This window comes from Girardinichthys multiradiatus, chromosome 3 (genome assembly GCF_021462225.1).
Source record: "Girardinichthys multiradiatus isolate DD_20200921_A chromosome 3, DD_fGirMul_XY1, whole genome shotgun sequence".
Lineage (NCBI taxonomy): Eukaryota > Metazoa > Chordata > Actinopteri > Cyprinodontiformes > Goodeidae > Girardinichthys > Girardinichthys multiradiatus.
Window position 1 is genome coordinate 1,335,028 of NC_061796.1, and position 18,673 is coordinate 1,353,700.

An 18,673-nucleotide genomic window follows, 5' to 3' on the forward strand; every position below is an offset into this window, starting at 1 on the left:
AATAAATCTATGAATTACAAAGATGATCCTGCCGAGCTCTTGTCTGCACTTTGGTTCGATCCAAAACCACATCGTGACAGTGACAACTTAGAGAAAAGCCTGTCTGTCGTGATAGGTCACATCAATCCTTGTGATGTGCCTAATTTGAATTAACTATAAAACAATGTTACTGTTAAATGTTTTAAGACTAATCTTTTCGTTTTTAAAAATATAAATAAATTCCTGAAAGTGGGAAGCATATACTGGTTAAGCATTTTGAGGTACTTTGAGTTGTGTATTTCTCGAAAACTACAGTAAAAGTATTAAAAATATTAATTGTGGTTATAGTATATATGACCCTTTACTATAATCTGAAGAGATTGTGTTGTCACCTCTCATGGTTTTGGAGAAATAAATTCCTGAAAGTGGGAAAGAAGCATATACTGGTTGAGCATTTGTAGGTACTTTGAGTTGTGTATTTCTCTAAAACTGTACAGTACAATTATGAAATATTAATTCTGGTTATAGTATAGATGACCCTTTACTATAATTTGAAGAGATTGTGTTGTCACCTCTCGTGGTTTTGGAGAAATAAATTCCTGAACTTGGAACAAAAGCATATAATAGTTGTGCATTAGTAGATACTTTGACCGTTATTTCTCCAAAACTGTACAGTAAAATGATTATATATTTATTTTTTTACATAAAACATTTATGTGAAAGTTGTAAAAATGTAATTAATATAAATGTTCTGAAGGTTACTTTTCTGTTTTCCTCTTATTTTCTCAACGATTACCAGGATCGGGTCCTTTCAGCTCCATTACCGTAATGTACCTTGTATGCGCGAAGCTAATCTTTAAGAGAGAGCTAGTGTCGGCTGGCGTGACCGCGTATTTCTGACTGTCGCCTCACTTGATCGCAGTAACTATACCCAGGACAATGCCAAATTACGCTCCCCTCAGACAGGCAGCAGGGGAAATGCGCAGCCTGGGGATCCGCGGCGGTAAAGGCTGTTCAGCTCTTTGGGTCGGGGCTGAGTCTGTCTGAATGCGCTACTGTTTTATGCTCTTTTACGAACACGGAGGCTGGGGACTTTGAAGTAATGAACCTGACTGTAAAGCTGGCGTCGCCAGCGTTACCGCTGTGCGAGGAATGGAAGGAGGGTTTAGATGGCTCTCTATTCCACCTCGCCAACATTCTTTTCTTCCTCGGATTCATGGGAGGAAGCGGCTTCTACGGACTGCTTTACTTGTTCACCTTCATGACTCTGGGCTTTTTCTGCAGCATTCTGTGGGCATGGTCGGACCCATGCACCACAGACACTTTTCTCTGGAATTTCGCCCTGTTTGGGGTATGTTTGGCTCAAGCTCTGTATATAGCTTACAAGCTGATGAGCCTCACATTCGACAAGGACTTTGAGGATCTGTATAACTGCATGTTTAAAAGACTCGGAGTGTCCCTCACACATTTTGGGAAGATAGTGGCCTCCAGCGACGGAGCTGTCCATACTCTGGAGAAGGGCCAGTGCTTCGCTGTAGAAGAAAAAACACAAATTGACAAGTTGTCGGTGCTTCTTTCTGGCAGGTGACTGCATGAGGGCTTCACTTCAGCAAGGCTAAAAATAATAAAAATAAAAAATTTAAACAGAAACTAATCCTACTAATTCTTGTGCAACAACTAATCTGTTTCAGATTAATAGGGAGGATGAGTAAAAAGTTAATATCCAAATCCATCCCATCAATCTTTAAGCTGCTGGTCTGAAAAACCTCACCTTTCAGCTGTTCTAAAAAAAACCTTAAAAAATAATGAATGAAGAAAAACCTTTTCTGCAGTTCATCTGCATACTCTGACTGCTTGAATTGTTGAAGGTCCCATTAGGACCTTACTAGAGTGAAATCTGATCCTTTATCAGTCAGGTTCCAGTTTTCTTGTGCTGCAGCTGACAGATCCACTTTACAGGATACAATTCCATTATGACTACGAAGCAAACCATATCACCGAGTTGATGCATTTCTAAAAAAAAAGAAAAATCTAAACGTTCTTTGCTTTGTGGCACAATGTACATTTTTTCTGTAAAGTGACTTGTCACAAGTTTATATTAGTGTCCGAAACATCAATTTCACCATTGCATTTTGACATCATTACATTGCTGGTTCCTAAACACATTGAAAGGAACACATGTCTGTCATTGAGAAATGAGTATGCAGTCTTTTCTTATTCTGTAAAGGATACCAATGTTCATGAAGTCTTAAAAAATCAGAATAAAGAAGAATGCTGAATTGCATAAATTATTAGACATTTACACATGTGACACACACTACATCACTTCATAATGATTTTTTTTATGTGTTATTTAGATAAATGTCAGGGAAGCTGGGACTCCCTTTGTTAAGCAGAGAGAGACCATTTTAGTGTGCCTTTTCTAAAACGGGCAAAGTTAGCCTTATCAGTACTTCATGTCTCCGAACTCCACCAGTTCTGTGCTGGAAGAATTCTGTCTACATTGTAGCCTGTGACTTTTTGCCTAACTTTGTCCTTTTTCATGTTATGATGTCAGCAGCAGCTGTTGCAGGGAGGAATTACAAATGAGCTGACGGATAGGCATGCACAATGCTGATTATAATAAAGTTCATGGTTATAAATTAGTATTAACAGATCGACTGAACTGACTTTAACTTTCTCTGTGTTCTCTTCCAGAATCCGTGTGACAGTTAAAGGGGAATTCTTGCATTATATCCACCCTTTCCAGTTTCTGGATTCTCCTGAATGGGATTCTCTCAGGCCCTCAGAGGAGGGAATATTCCAGGTATATTTAATCGGCTGCATCACTTTTGTGTAACTGGATTTATTAAACCTTTATTAGTAGTGAAGCCCCTCCGTTTCTGAACACAAATGTGCACTTTTCTCTAGTTGTGGGTTCGATTCCAGCTTCCTTCTGCCATATGTTGATGTGCCCCTGGGCAAGGCACTTAACCTCAAGTTGCCTACTGATTGGCGTATGAATGTGTGAGTGTTAGTGAGTGCAATTGGGTGAATGTGGCTCTAGTGTAAAGTGCTTTGAGTGGTCTGTAAGACTAGAAAGGCGCTATATAAGTTCAGTCCATTTATCTCTTCAGAATTCTTTGCTTCTTAAACCAGTAGTACAGCATACAGGAAATAGCCTTTGAGCTATTGAGAGTTTTTATTCAATCCCAGCCAAATTAATCTTTTAAAACAAATACAATGTATTCACCGTATCTTCTGACCCAAATATACATTGGAGTATTTGGTCACTCTAAACTGTCCTTAGGTGTGTGTGGATGTAAGTTTATCTCACATAGCTCTCTTGGCCTGTGATGGAATGGTAAACTTGTATTGGTTTTGGCACTCAAATGTAATATTCTGTCTTTTTGAGCATGGTAAACATCTCATAAATGATATATTTAAAAGACTAATTACATATACTGCAAAAAGCTTTTTTTAACATCTTATACTGTATGAGTGTGTAGTTTAAACAGAAATCACAACTTGTTCTCTGGTTTATTATCCTCAGGTGACTCTGCATGCTGACAATCAGTGCCGATACATAGCCTGGAGAAGGAAGAAGCTGTACCTGCTTTTTGCTAAGCACCGCTATATAGCCAGGATCTTTGCCCTGATTGTGCGCAATGACATAGCTGAAAAGTTGTACTCACTTAGCGATAAGGCATTTGATAATGCAGGACAGCACTATGATCTTCGCTTACCAAGTTACTGCCACATGCCAGGGCCAGAATTAGAAAGAGCACATGACCTTCTGGAAGTCCCCATCCCAGGGGAAAGGACTGCCTAATCACACACACACACACACACACACACACACACACACACACACACACACACACACACAGTTCCAGTGTAAGACCGTGTACTAAGACAGTGTACTCTCTTGTACTTCTCACCTGTTTGGCCCTCAAACAAGTCCACGACCATGCCAAGGATTAATTGCAGTGCATCCTGCACAGCGTTTCTGTCACAATAACCCAACTGGAATTTATTAAACAGTCTCTAGTGGGAATGAAAAATGACAGTTATTACATACAAACCCAGGAATATACTAAGTTATGTAGATGTGCAACTGGTGTTAAAATATTTACCTTCAATTGTGCATAACTGCAGACAGACAAACAAAAAGGGTTGAGCACCAAGAGGGAATTGTCAGATGCAGATGTAATTTGCAGATGAGATATAGTTAAGTAAATAATTCAGTTTGTAAGTGATGTTTAAATTTCCATCAGTAAAAGGAACTCAGGCACCGAAACCCAGCCGTGTACAGATATCACGCTGGATCTGAGGGCATCTAGGCCATCCCTTATTGTGTTGCAAAGAATACTCTCTACATTGTCCAAATGCAAAATTCAAATTCAGAAATACTTTATTAGTTTTTGTAGCTCATATTATACAGGTTTCTTCAAAGAACTGTTGTAGATGCTGATGGCTGTGGGCAGGAAGGACTGGTCTGTCTTACAGCAGATCTGAAGAAGCCTTTGACTGAAGACACTCTGTTGTTGTACAACAGTCTCAAGAAGAAGATGCTCACGACAACCTGACCTCATGCAAACCCATATGGTGACCCCTATCAAATCCATGCTGGGCATCTCTTAGTCTGCTTACTCACTGTTTTTTTGTGATTGTCCAATGCAATGCTTTGTCAACTGCCTGTAATGTTACTGCACTTCTCATGATTTCATCACTTATGATCCCCGATGGTGTTCTGATTATTCAAAATTGAGTCACTTACAAACCCACTGCTGGTCTGCATGTGTGGTGATTATGCCCAAAAAGGAACTTCCTTAACTTCATGTGAGACAGGTCTTATCAGTGAGAGTATTAAATCCAATGCTTACTGTATTATAGTTTGCATTGTGTGTATTTATGTACATGTTTGAATCTTACATGGTGTTAATGTCCATGATCTACCTGCCTTTTTTGGCACAAAGTCCTTTGGTGTGCATTATGAGGATATTCATGGGTGGCAGACAGCATTATCCTAAACTGGTAGAAATGATGCTGTGTGTGACGAAATAGTTTAGACTTGACGCTGAACATAGAGGGAAATGTAACTGGCATTTAGGATTATAGATGAAGATAATGGATCAGTTGTAGAAATTGTACTAAAATTAGTCTCTGCAACATAAGATTGAGATATGTACATTCAAGTTATATCAATGCTGATGTGTACATGGAGATGTGCTACATGTTTGGTCTTTTGTGCTCTCGTGTTAATGTGACAAGGTCATGTTACCTGTTCTTTTAGGCACAGATTAAAATTACTCAGAGCCACATAATTGTTTTATTCTTGGTCACAACCAACTTCAGTACTTATGTACACAGACTATAAATAATGAGAAATAATTAAGACATACAGACTTACAGAAATACATCAAATATAGACTTGTAGATACTTCATGTCCCTCATCAACCATGCTTTAATACAATAACTTTTTAAGACAAACAAAAAGACCATAACTTGTTTTCTAAATACAGTTCCTTAATTTTAAAAGCTTTAATGCCAGAAATAGAAAATACTGAGAATTTTGCAACATTAAGACAAGCAGAAGGAATGGCAGGGTTCTTTTTTTTTTTTGTCTTCTATGTCGTTAAAAATATTGTGCATTTTTTAGGTATGTTTTTCAAAACTAGAATAATGAGTGGAAACACAGTCGGTATCGTATATGTGATTTTATTTGTTGCTACTAAATCAAACGGTTAAAAAAATCCTAGATTGGTGAAACAGCAGCACTATTCAGGTCACCAGTGACATGTCGCCCCCTGTTGGAGATTTCCGGCACTGTTCTCATTTGGTTGCCCATTTTAGTCTCCCCCGTCAGCTCTGTGGAATGAACATTATGCAGACCCCCAAAAAAGGTCCAGCCTGCGGTCACCACAGGCGCTTCGGTCCGTTTGCAAAAAGTAGCCATTTTTCTTCACTCTGCAGACTTTAACTGCCTGAACATACTCGGTAAGAAACCTCGTATTTCCCTCATCGTCCTTAGTAAAGCACTTGGAAAGTTATGGTTAGAAGGAATTCTTGTGTCAGTGCAGGAACATTTCCGATTCTATTTTTATATGGGAGTCTTGGCAAAGAAAGGGAAAGGCAGCAGGCTGCAGCTGTTACAGCTCAGCTAAAGCTTTCTCTGACTCTTCACTGTTTCTGGCAGCTTTCTGCGAGCTGTAATCTTTTGAGGATATGATGGAATGGTTTAGGTAAGCCGCGAAATTAATCAAACACAAGTATGCTCACGAAGAATTTATAATAAAATACTTTAATGTGTAAATTAAATCAACAGCAAAACATTTAGTTTTTTCCGTTTTCTTCAGTCTCCTTTCTGCCATATCTGCTCCTGTGTGTAGGCCACATGAACACACGTTATGTGTATGTTCAGATTGGGGATTTTCCAGCAGTGTAAAACCCACACATTTGCCTAAATTGTAATGTTATGTTAAGGACGATTAGGTTCAAACGGGCACAAAATCTCTCCCACCTCTGCAGGTGCTTCTGAAGTGTCAGGAGGTTTTGGATAAGAAAGTTAGTCAAAGCTCACATTGTCAGAGGTTTTGCTAATTTAAGAGAAGGAGTCTCCAGCATCAGCAACAGTGGATAAACAGAAAATTATTGTCCACCTTATAATCATGCACCTCTTGCTCTCATCATTTTCTGCAGCTCTACCCTGGTCCTCTGGCTGAAACTGCATCAGGATGTCTACTTCACCTGATGTTACCTTCTTTCCCATGTTGCCCACATTAACCTCGTCATCTCCAGGGGTTCCAGCTGTGGAGCCCAATGCCACCTCCTGCCAGGAGTGGGAACAAGCCCACCACATGCTTTTCCATCTGGGGAACCTATCCCTGCTGCTGGGCTTGGCCATTCCTACCACTCTGGGGCTGCACATGATCATGCTGCGCCTCTTCCTGATGACAGGTCTGTCCCCCCCCCGAAGGCATTTTACTGATTATATGGATGCATTAAACACATGAGAGAGCTGGACTTATCCCAATGTTATGAAAAGTGGGCTGTGACATAACACTGAGACGATGTCAGCAAAATTGTGTTGAGGTTTTAGATTTTTTTATGTTTTGTTTGAAAGTTTTATTTTACTTTTATTGTCACAAAAGACATCACCAGAGCTGAGGCCTTAAAATGCTCTGACTGTGTCTGGTAAAGATATTTTTTCAGCACTGGCCTTTATTTATTTATTTATTTTTTGACAGTAAGCAGACAGGAAAGAGGGGTAGACATTCGGCAAATGTCGCTAGGTCCGGGACTTGAGCTGGGAACAGCCGCTTTGAGAACTGTAGCCTCTGCATATGGTCGTGCGCTTAACCCCTACACCATCAGCGACGCACCCTGACTGTGTTTGTTAAACACAGGAGAGGATGGGGGAATGGAAAAAGCTTTTCCAGTTTGTTCATCTTTTTCCTGGATGGACTTGAGACAGGAAGCTGTAGGAATTATGGGAAATTGGGTTTTGATTTCACCTATTTATTTTACAAAGGTCATTATGACAGGCAGTCTGTTTTAGAAGGTTTATTTAGGTAAAAAATGAAAAAGACAAATATTGAAATAACAGATCTGAAGCAGTTAATGTTGCTATGATACTTCAGTAAACTTGCAGATTTTGTTGGAAAAGATAAGAGCACCATGGCACAAAATTACTGGTTCAGATGTGACTGGAGGTGTGATTCAGGTGTGCACATTCATTTACAGGTCTTAATACGGATGATTGTGGCATACAGCTCAAGAAAACCCAAAATACCTATCTCACAAAATTAGCATATTTCATCCGACCAATAAAAGAAAAGTGTTTTTAATACAAAAAACGTCAACCTTCAAATAATCATGTACAGTTATGCACTCAATACTTGGTAGGGAATCCTTTTGCAGAAATGACTGCTTCAATGCGGCGTGGCATGGAGGCAATCAGCCTGTGGCACTGCTGAGGTCTTATGGAGGCCCAGGATGCTTTGATAGCGGCCTTTAGCTCATCCAGAGTGTTGGGTCTTGAGTCTCTCAACGTTCTCTTCACAATATCTCACAGATTCTCTATGGGGTTCAGGTCAGGACAGTTGGCAGGCCAATTGAGCACAGTGATACCATGATCAGTAAACCATTTACCAGTGGTTTTGGCACTGTGAGCAGGTGCCAGGTCATGCTAAAAAAGGAAATCTTCATCTCCATAAAGCTTTTCAGCAGATGGAAGCATGAAGTGCTCCAACATCTCCTGATAGCTAGCTGCATTGACCCTGCCCTTGATAAAACACAGTGGACCAACACCAGCAGCTGACACGGCACCATAGACCATCACTGACTGTGGGTACTTGACACTGGACCTCTGGCATTTTGGCATTTCCTTCTCCCCAGTCTTCCTCCAGACTCTGGCACCTTGATTTCCGAATGACATGCAGAATTTGCTTTCATCCGAAAAAAGTACTTTGGACCACTGAGCAACAGTCCAGTGCTGCTTCTCTGTAGCCCAGGTCAGGCACTTCTGCCGCTGTTTCTGGTTCAAAAGTGGCTTGACCTGGGGAATGCGGCACCTGTAGCCCATTTCCTGCACACGCCTGTGCATGGTGGCTCTGGATGTTTCTACTCCAGACTCAGTCCACTGCTTCCGCAGGTCCCCCAAGGTCTGGAATCGGCCCTTCTCCACAATCTTCCTCAGGGTCCGGTCACCTCTTCTCGTTGTGCAGCGTTTTCTGCCACACTTTTTCCTTCCCACAGACTTCCCACTGAGGTGCCTTGATACAGCACTCTGGGAACAGCCTATTCGTTCAGAAATTTCTTTCTGTGTCTTGCCCTCTTGCTTGAGGGTGTCAATAGTGGCCTTCTGGACAGCAGTCAGGTCGGCAGTCTTACCCATGATTGGGGTTTGAGTGATGAACCATGCTGGGAGTTTTAAAGGCCCCAGGAATCTTTTGCAGGTGTTTAGAGTTAACTCGTTGATTCAGATGATTAGGTTCATAGCTCGTTTAGAGACCCTTTTAATAATATGCTAATTTTGTGAGATAGGAATTTTGGGTTTTCATGAGCTGTATGCCAAAATCATCCGTATTAAGACAATAAAAGACCTGAAATATTTCAGTTAGTGTGCAATGAATCTAAAATATATGAATGTTAAATTTTCATCATTACATTATGGAAAATAATTAACTTTATCACAATATGCTAATATTTTGAGAAGGACCTGTATTTGTCCATCTTTGTCAAAGATTTGCTGTTCTTGAAGTTTTAAAAATGCTTAAATAAAGAATGTAAAAATATTCCTCTCCACACAAGTATTCAAACTCTTTATTATGACTATCGAGCTGTGATGTTCTTTACCTCAGTCAGTAAGGTTCACCTGTCTCGATGTATTTGACTTATTAGCAAAGACCCGTGTTTAACAATAAAAATATCTCACAGTTCATGATCCTATTGGTACATAGACAATATATTGCCAAAAGTATCGGGTCACACCACCAAATCAATGAATTCCTTTGTTCCAATCACTTCCATGGCTGCAGGTGTAGAAAGTTTGGTGTGGAGAAACTTAACTGGTCTGCGCAGAGTCCTGAACTCAAAACGTCTGGGACACTTTTTGGATGAATTAGAGTGGAGGCTGCAGTTCTGGTTTTCTCAACTAAATATAAACGCACTCCTACAGGGGTTGGACAATGAAACTGACACACCTGGTTTCAGACCACAATAATTTATTAATATGGTGTAGGGCCTCCTTTTGCGGCCAATACAGCGTCAATTCATCTTGGGAATGACATATTCAAGTCCTGCACAGTGGTCAGAGAGATTTTAAGCCATTCTTCTTGCAGGATAGTGGCCAGGTCACTACATTATACAGGTGGAGGAAAACGTTTCCTGACTCGCTCCTCCAAAACACCCCAAAGTGGCTCAATAATATTTAGATCTGGTGACTGTGCAGGCCATGGGAGATGTTCAACTTCACTTTCATGTTCATCAAACCAATCTTTCACCAGTCTTGCTGTGTGTATTGGTGCATTGTCATCCTGATACACGGCACTGCCTTCAGGATACGATGTTTGAACCATTGGATGCACATGGTCCTCAAGAATGGGTCGGTAGTCCTTGGCAGTGACGAGCCCATCTAGCACAAGTATTGGGCCAAGGGAATGCCATGATATGGCAGCCCAAACCATCACTGATCCACCCCCATGCTTCACTCTGGGCATGCAACAGTCTGGGTGGTACGCTTCTTTGGGGCTTCTCCATACCGTAACTCTCCCAGATGTGGGGAAAACAGTAAATGTGGACTCATAAGAGAACAATACATGTTTCACATTGTCCACAACCCAAGATTTGCGCTCCTTGCACTATTGAAACCGACGATTGGCATTGGCATGAGTGACCAAAGGTTTGGCTATAGCAGTCCGGCCGTGTATATTGACCCTGTGGAGCTCCCGACGGACAGTTCTGGTGGAAACAGAATCAGAATCAGCTTCATTGCCAAGTTGTTTTGTACTCTATTGAATGCTCAACAGAGAAACAGCTTGGGGGAAGAAACTGTCTCTGTGGCGGCTGGTTTTAGTGAACAGTGCTCTGTAACGGCGCCCTTAAGGTAAAGCTCTGAACAGTTTATGCGCAGGGTGTGTGGTGTCTGCAGAGATTTTAGCAGCTCTTTTCCTGACCCTAGACCTGTATAAGTCCTGGATGGAGGGAAGGTCAGCCCTGATTATTCTCTCTGCATTCCTGATTATTCATTGCAGTCTGGACCTGTCCTGTTTTGTGGATGAGCCAAACCACACTGAGATGGATGAAGACAGGACAGATTGAATGATGGCAGTGTAGAAGATGACCAGCAGCTCCTGTGGAAGGTTGAACTTCTTCAGTTGCCTCAGGAAGTACAGTCTCTGCTGGGCCTTCTTTTGAACAGTGTCTACGTGTGAAGACCATCTCAGGTCCTCAGAGATGGTGGTTCCTAAGAACCTGAAGTGGTCCACGGCCGATACAGTGTTGTTGAGAATGGTGAGGGGGGTGTATGGGGGTGGTGTTCTCCGAAAGTCCACCACCATTTCCACAGTCTTGAGTGGGCTGAGTTCAAGGTAGTTCTGACTGCACCAGTGTACCAGCCGATCCACCTGCTGTCTGTATGCAGACTCATCACCGTCCTGGATCAGTCCAATGACAGTGGTGTCGTCTGCAAACTTAAGTAGTTTCACAGACGAGTCCGATGAGGTGCAGTCATTTGTGTACAGGGAGAAGAGGAGTGGGGATAGAACACACCCCTGGGGGGCACCAGTACTTATTGATCTGGATCGGAAGAAGATGCTACCCAGTCTCACCTGCTGCTGTCGGTCCGTCAGGAAGCTGTTGATCCACTGACAGGTGGAGGCTGGGACGTTGAGCTGGGTGAGCTTCTGGTGGAGGATGTCTGGTATGATGGTGTTGAAGTCCGAGCTGAAGTCTACAAACAGGATCCTGGCGTACGTCCCTGGGTGGTCGAGGTGTTGCAGGATGAAGTGTAGACCTAAGTTAACAGCATCATCTGCTGACCTGTTTGCTCGGTAAGCAAATTGCAGGGGGTCCAGCAAGTGGCCTGTGATATCTTTCAGGTGCTTCAACACCAGCCACTCAAAGGATTTCATGACCACAGACGTCAGGGCTACAGGCCTATAGTCATTTAATCCTAGGATGGTGGGTTTCTTGGGAACCGGGATGATGGTGGATCGTTTGAGGCAGGAGGGGACCTCACATGTCTCCAGTGATTTGTTGAAGATCCTTGTGAAGATCGGAGCGCGTTGATTTGCACAGGCTTTCAGGCATGATGGGGAGACATTATCAGGTCCTCCAGCTTTCTTTGTTTTCATGCACTGAAAGAGCCTATTTACATCTTTAGTGCAGGCAGAGGATCTGAAGGTAGGGAGTTGGTTACTTTATGGGAGGAATTTGTTCCTGAATGGGATGTGGAGGGAATGATTTGAGGTGTGAATGGCTTCTTGTCATGTCTGCAGTAGAAGCCATTCAGACGGTTGGCCAGGAGACGACTCTGTTCAGGATGGGTGGGGGGGGGCTCCTATAGGCAGTCAGGTTTCTCAGACCGGTCCATACAGCTGAAGTGTCACCAGTAGAAAGGCTGTTCTTAAGCTTCTCACTGTAGCTTCTCTTGGCTGCTTTGATCTCCTTTGTAAGTCTGTTCCTGGCCTGCCTGTACCGCGCCCAATCTCCACTGCTGTGAGCTTCTTCCTTTTCCCTGCGCAGATTCCTGAGGTGTAGAGTAAACCATGGTTTCTTATTCCCAAAGGTGCAGAAGGTCTTGGTCTGCACACACATGTCCTCACAGAAACTGATGTATGATGTCACCACATCAGTTAGTTGATTTAGGTCAGTGGCTGAGGTTTCAAAAACAGTCCAGTCTGTGCATTCAAAGCAGGCCTGTAGCATCTGCTTTGATTCCTCAGTCCACTTCTTAACAGTGTGAACCTTGGGTTTGGAAGCTCTTAGTTTCTGTCTGTAGGTTGGGATGAGGTGGATAAGAGAATGATCCGAAAAACCCAGAGCAGACCTGGTAACAGCATGATATGAGTCCTTTAAAGCTGTGTAACAATGGTCCAGTGTGTTTTTGTCTCTGGTGGGACACTTCATATGCTGTCTGTATTTGGGGAGTTCATTGGAGAGGTTTGCTCTGTTAAAATCTCCCAGTATTATGATGAAAGAGTCCGTGTATTTTTTCTCCATGTCTGTAATCAGCTCAGCAAGATGTTTTTCCGCGGCAGAAGTGCAGCCATGCGGTGGAAAATATGAGCCAATTATTATAAACGAGGAAAATTCTCTAGGTGAATAAAACGGTTTATAGATTATGGAAAATGACTCCAGATCAGGACTACATGTTTTTCCTAGCACTTTTATGTCTCTGCAACAACCTTCATTTATATAAAAGCAGATTCTGTCTCCTCGCCTCTTCCCCGATAGCTCCGCGCTGCGATCCGCTCTGAACAACTGGAAGTCCGGCATCAGCAGTGCGCGGTCCGGGATGTTTTCACTCAGCCATGTCTCGGTAAAGCAGAGAATCGCTGATCCGCGGAGGTTCATGTTTTTATCGGTGAGAAGAAGCAGCTCGTCCATCTTGTTGTTTAGAGAGTGGACATTTGCCAGGTGGATTGAAGGCAGTGGTGTGCGAAGTCCTCTTTTTGGAGCTTTACCGGCGCGCCAGCATGCGTTCCCCTCCGCCGCTTTCGGCGCAGTATCTCGTATAGTGCTGCAGCTCTGCTTGTCAGGAGCTCAGTGAACCTCGGATCGATGAAAGATGGTGAAAAAATCCCAAGAGAGGACTCTCTGATGTTGAGAAGTTCCTCTCTACTGAATGAGACCACAGGATTGTGTCCCGACACTACAGTACTGTGGCCCGAAAAACATAAAAACACACAAAATACAAAAACAAAGAGAGAGCGCAGCTCCGAGGCTGCCATCATCAGCGCCATCTTGGTATATAGTTGAGGTGCACATTTAATTCTGCCATGATTTGGGCAGCTGTGGTTTTATGTTTTTTGGATACAATCCGGGTTAGCACCCGAACATTCCTTTCAGACAGCTTCCTCTTGCGTCCACAGTTAATTCTGTTGGATGTGGTTCGTCCTTCTTGGTGGTATGCTGACATTACCCTTGATACCGTGGCTCTTGACACATCACAAAGACTTGCTGTCTTGGTCACAAATGCGCCAGCAAGACGTGCACCAACAATTTGTCCTCTTTTGAACTCTGGTATGTCACCCATAATGTTGTGTGCATTTCAATATTTTGAGCAAAACTGTGCTCTTACCCTGCTAATTGATCCTTCACACTCTGCTCTTACTGGTACAATGTGAAATCAATGAAGACTGGCTACCAGGCTGATCCAATTTAGCCATGAAACCTCCCACACTAAAATGACAGGTGTTTCAGTTTCATTGTCCAACCCCTGTAGATATAGATATATCTATATATACAGAGAAGGGACAAGATGGCGCCAGTGTATGTGATATGCAGTGTTTCTGCTTTGGCATGTTCTGGAATCGCAGCATTGTATAACCCACACCTAAAAATGTGTTGTATCCCACACATAAAAAAAGGTCATACATTAGGTCCTGCATTGTCCTTGCTGATCATATGTTTGTGATATTCCATACTTTTTTCACTTGTGCTCCATTTAAGACTAGTGCTCCTATTAAGAGCTGCTCGATTATTAACCCCTCCACTGCCAGCCAGTTTGGTGAGGTGTTTTATTAGCTCTGTCCAACTGCTGTAAGTGATATTGAGGAGCTTAGCTGCTGGCTCCACTCTTCCTTGTCTGACTGTACTGGATATCTTTGCACCCTTAAAATTCAAGCAGGCTAGAGAAACCTAAACGCTGGTTTAATAAAAAGACTCGAGCTCGACTGCTGAATGTCGTCAAGCAGATTGCAGGTGGAGTAAAGACAAGTTGCAGGTCTCCCTTCAGATCTGAAAAGGCTCTTGGCACAATTATCAAGACTAATTTAATCTTACCTCATAGCCACAACCCTCGTGCTCTTTTTAGCACCATTGATGCTTTTTTAATGCTCCATAGACTGCTGGTGTTGAAGCCTCCTCTGAATTGTGTAATCAGTTTATGCAGTTTTTTTATTGACAAGGTTACCTCTATAAGGGCTATCATATTATGCCCAAACTGTGATCCTTCTGCCCCTGTCCCCTGTTCTGCTGCTTTTAATCAGTTTGAGCCTGTGACTGTATCACTTTTAGAGGATATGGTTGCCCAGATTAAGCACTCTGGGTCTCCATGTGATGCTCACCACGTCTTCTTAAAGATGTTGTCCCATGTTTCAGGCATTTGGTTCTTGCCCTTTTTAATAGTAATCTGTCATCTGGAGTAATTCATGCTAATTTTAAACATGTTGTAGTGCCGCGCCTGATGAAGAAACTTGGTCTTGATCCTAATGTGTTGGGGAACTTTTAGCCCATCTCCAAGCTTCATCTACTGTCGAAAATCTTGCAAATGATTGTTTATTCTCAGTTAAAATCTTTCCCTGATGAAAATAACCTCATGGATGTGTTTCAGTCTGGTTTTAAAACTTTTCATAGCACAGAGTAAGCCCTGCTGAGAGTTTATAATGACATTCTCCTGGCATGTGATTCCGGTGATTATGTGTTTTTTATTTTGCAGGACTTAATGGCTGTTTTGATAGAGTTGATCACAGCATTTTGTTGGCATGCCTGTAGTACCAAGTAGGCTCTGCCCTGGAGTGGCTTAGGTCCTAGTTGACAGACAGAACATTTTCTGTAAAAATTGCAGGGTGTGAATCCTTTTCTGCTTTGCTCTCTTGTGGGGTCCCCCAAGGCTCAATTTTTATATTTATATATATATATATATATACACAGGGGTTGGACAATGAAACTGTCATTTTGGCGTGGGAGGTTTCATGGCTGAATTGGACCACCCTGGTAGGCAGTCTTCATCGATTGGACATTGCACCAGTAAGAGCGTGAAGGTTCAATTAGCAGGGTAAGAGCACAGTTTTGCTCAAAATATTGAAATGCACACAACATTATGGGTGACATACCAGAGTTCAAAAGAGGACAAATTGTTAGTGCACGTCTTGCTGGCGCATCTGTGACCAAGACAACAAGTCTTTGTGATGTATCAAGAGCCACGGTATCCAAGGTAATGTCAGCATACTACCAAGAAGGACGAACCACATCCAACAGGATTAACTGTGGACGCAAGAGGAAGCTGTCTGAAAGGGATGTTCGGGTGCTAACCCGGATTGTATCCAAAAAACATAAAACCACGGCTGCCCAAATCACAGCAGAATTAAATGTGCACCTCAACTCTCCTGTTTCCACCAGAACTGTCCGTTGGGACTGTCACGGGGTCAATATACACGGCCGGGCAGCTATAGCCAAACCTTTGGTCACTCATGCCAATGCCAAACGTCAGTTTCAATGGTGCAAGGAGCGCAAATCTTGGGCTGTGGACAATGTGAAACATGTATTGTTCTCTGATGAGTCCACCTTTACTGTTTTCCCCACATCCGGGAGAGTTACGGTGTGGAGAAGCCCCAAAGAAGCGTACCACCCAGACTGTTGCATGCCCAGAGTGAAGCATGGGGGTGGATCAGTGATGGTTTGGGCTGCCATATCATGGCATTCCCTTGGCCCAATACTTGTGCTAGATGGGCACGTCTTTGCCAAGGACTACCGAACCATTCTTGAGGACCATGTGCATCCAATGGTTCAAACATTGTATCCTGAATGCGGCACCGTGTATCAGGATGACAATGCACCAATACACACAGCAAGACTGGTGAAAGATTGGTTCGATGAACATGAAAGTGAATTTGAACATCTCCCATGGCCTGCACAGTCACCGGATCTAAATATTATTGAGCCACTTTGGGGTGTTTTGGAAGAGCGAGTCAGGAAACGTTTTCCTCCACCTGTATAATGTAGTGACCTGGCCACTATCCTGCAAGAAGAATGGCTTAAAATCTCTCTGACCACTGTGCAGGACTTGTATATGTCATACCCAAGACAAATTGATGCTGTATTGGCCGCAAAACGAGGCCCTACACCATACTAATAAATTATTGTGGTCTAAAACCAGGTGTTTCAGTTTTATTGTCCAACCCCTGTATATACATTTATATAATACACATTTGGAATTTTTATTTTTGCTCTCAGTGAAGGAGGACGCTTTTTCTCCGTCTCCCACACCCTTCCCATATCTGCCATGGTTCAGCTCTGTGTCTTGTCTTCTTTTTGGAGCCTCTTTTAGCATATCTTCCAAATTGTGAGTTATGGATTTGGTCTGCTGGTCTCTCAATGCAATTCATCAAATGTTCTCGACTAGAAGACAGGGTGGTGGAGAGCCCTCTTGCCTAGACGGGACGTTTTTCTCTGGATACACAATGTACTCCTGGCAGAAGTGGAGGATTGTGTGTTTGTCAATAATATCAGTCTAGGACGTGGAAGATATGTACATAATTGGATGTCATGAAAATAAAGACAACTCTTTGAATGAGAAGGTGTGTCCAAACTTTTGGTCTGTACTGTATATATATATAATTATATATTATATAGTTGTTTTTTGTTTGTTACACAATGAAAGGACAAGGAATTCTGATATAAATGAAATAATTTTGGCAGGGCTATTAAACTAACACTTTTGGTTAATGACATCGTTTTTGTGGTTGTTTGAAAGAGAAATTCAAATCTGAAGAGAAGTTCCACTCATTCCACAGCCCTTGTTTTAACAAAACCATGGTGCAGTCTAAACATGTTTTTAAAGAAATGTGCATAACTATGCAATGTTATTAGTTTTGCCTCATGTATCACTTCTGTTGTACTGTTAACACAGAATGTTCTCCTTATGAAGAGTTACATGAAAAATCTAAGCCCTCTGAAGTTTAATTTGCTGGACCTTTATTCCTTAACTTGCTTTACTGTGTGATTTTATTTTGACAGGATGTTGTCTCTTCATTGCTTGGGCCACTTTGTATCGTTGCAATCTTGATGTGATGGTGTGGAACGTGGTGTTTTTGGTGGTCAACTTCATGCACTTATTCTTTCTTCTGTACAAGCGCAGGCCGGTGAGTTCTGCATTGCCATACCCTGTAGTCTCTCTTTGCCATATTTTGTTCGGACTGTTTCTATGTATTTACTGCAGTTGGGGAACAATATGAATATTAATCCTGAAGCACAGTCTTTAGTTTTTCTATCACTATCTAGAATATAGAGCAGCATATCCTCCAGAGGTTGGCTCAATTGTATGCTAATGGTATTCCAACTTTTAGGAATCAATAGACAGCATCAGGGAACACATTGCAGGCAATAGTTCTTCATCAAGTTAATAGAATGAGACCAACATTCATAAGAACCAAGGCAACCTTTTTTGCCCTTAGCTTCATTCCCTATTTGGTGTCTCCTCAAATGGAATTTTACAAGCATTATACCCAAGACAGCTTTTTTGTTTTCATTAATCATTAATTTAAATGATTTATAAGAATTAATTGAGGCTATGATTGTGCTCTTTCAGATTAAGATTGACAGGGAGCTGCGGTCTGTCTACAAGCGGATGTTTGAGCCTCTCCATGTGCAGGAGGCTTTATTTCAAAGGCTTACAGGACAGTTCTGCACCATCCAGACTGTGAAGAAAGGACAAGCCTATGCTGTTGAGGACAAGACCTCTGTGGATGAACGTCTCAGCATTTTGCTCAAAGGAAAGTATGTGCTGTTTGCATGGCTAGCCACAGCCTTTCACACTTCCTGAATGAAGCGTACTCTGAATAATAATGGCTTTTTAACCCTCTTGCAGTCCTGGCTAAGCGCTGGTACAAAGCAATGCAGATGTTACAGGAGGCACCAGAAAGAACTGCCCGCGGGGTTGCTCTGACCCCCGCAGGACCAAAAATCTAGGGCAATGGTCGGAAATGTGATATCAATGGCTCATTGCAGTCAGGCTTATGGGAAAACCACAAAAAAGACGGGGTAAAACTCGAGTAGCACACATGGGATCTGTGCAACCCCTCTAGGACTGCGGGAGGGTCAAACAAAATTATAGCAAATGCTTTTAATTAAACAACTTTTTAACAAGTTTTTTTGGGTAAAATTTATAATTTCTTTGTGGAATCACAAAGGTTTGCCCCTTTATGCATCTACTGGTTAATAAGAGGCTAAATATACAAGGTTTTACCAATAAAACGTTATCATAGA

General features: G+C 42.3%; 2 protein-coding genes across 3 annotated transcripts in view; both read left to right on the forward strand.

The window, feature by feature from the left end:
* The first annotated feature begins 836 nt into the window (after positions 1-836).
* On the forward strand, positions 837-5,280 carry popdc3 (popeye domain containing 3). The gene is made up of 3 exons (XM_047361696.1): positions 837-1,563; positions 2,677-2,785; positions 3,512-5,280. Exons 1-3 carry the CDS (start codon positions 1,082-1,084, stop codon positions 3,788-3,790), a joined length of 870 nt encoding a protein of 289 aa, XP_047217652.1. The 5' UTR covers positions 837-1,081; the 3' UTR covers positions 3,791-5,280.
* A 524-nt stretch (positions 5,281-5,804) lies between these two features.
* bves (blood vessel epicardial substance) overlaps positions 5,805-18,673 on the forward strand; it is a 49,933-nt gene continuing 37,064 nt past the window's right edge. The window contains exons 1-4 of one of the 2 annotated variants that reach the window (XM_047361693.1): positions 5,805-5,959; positions 6,662-6,919; positions 17,426-17,550; positions 17,997-18,184. In XM_047361693.1, the coding sequence (XP_047217649.1) occupies positions 6,697-6,919; positions 17,426-17,550; positions 17,997-18,184 (536 nt within the window). In that variant the 5' untranslated portion in view covers positions 5,805-5,959; positions 6,662-6,696. Of the gene's footprint in view, positions 5,960-6,078; positions 6,205-6,661; positions 6,920-17,425; positions 17,551-17,996; positions 18,185-18,673 lie in introns of those variants that run through there. The other variant, XM_047361695.1, reaches the window with a different exon arrangement.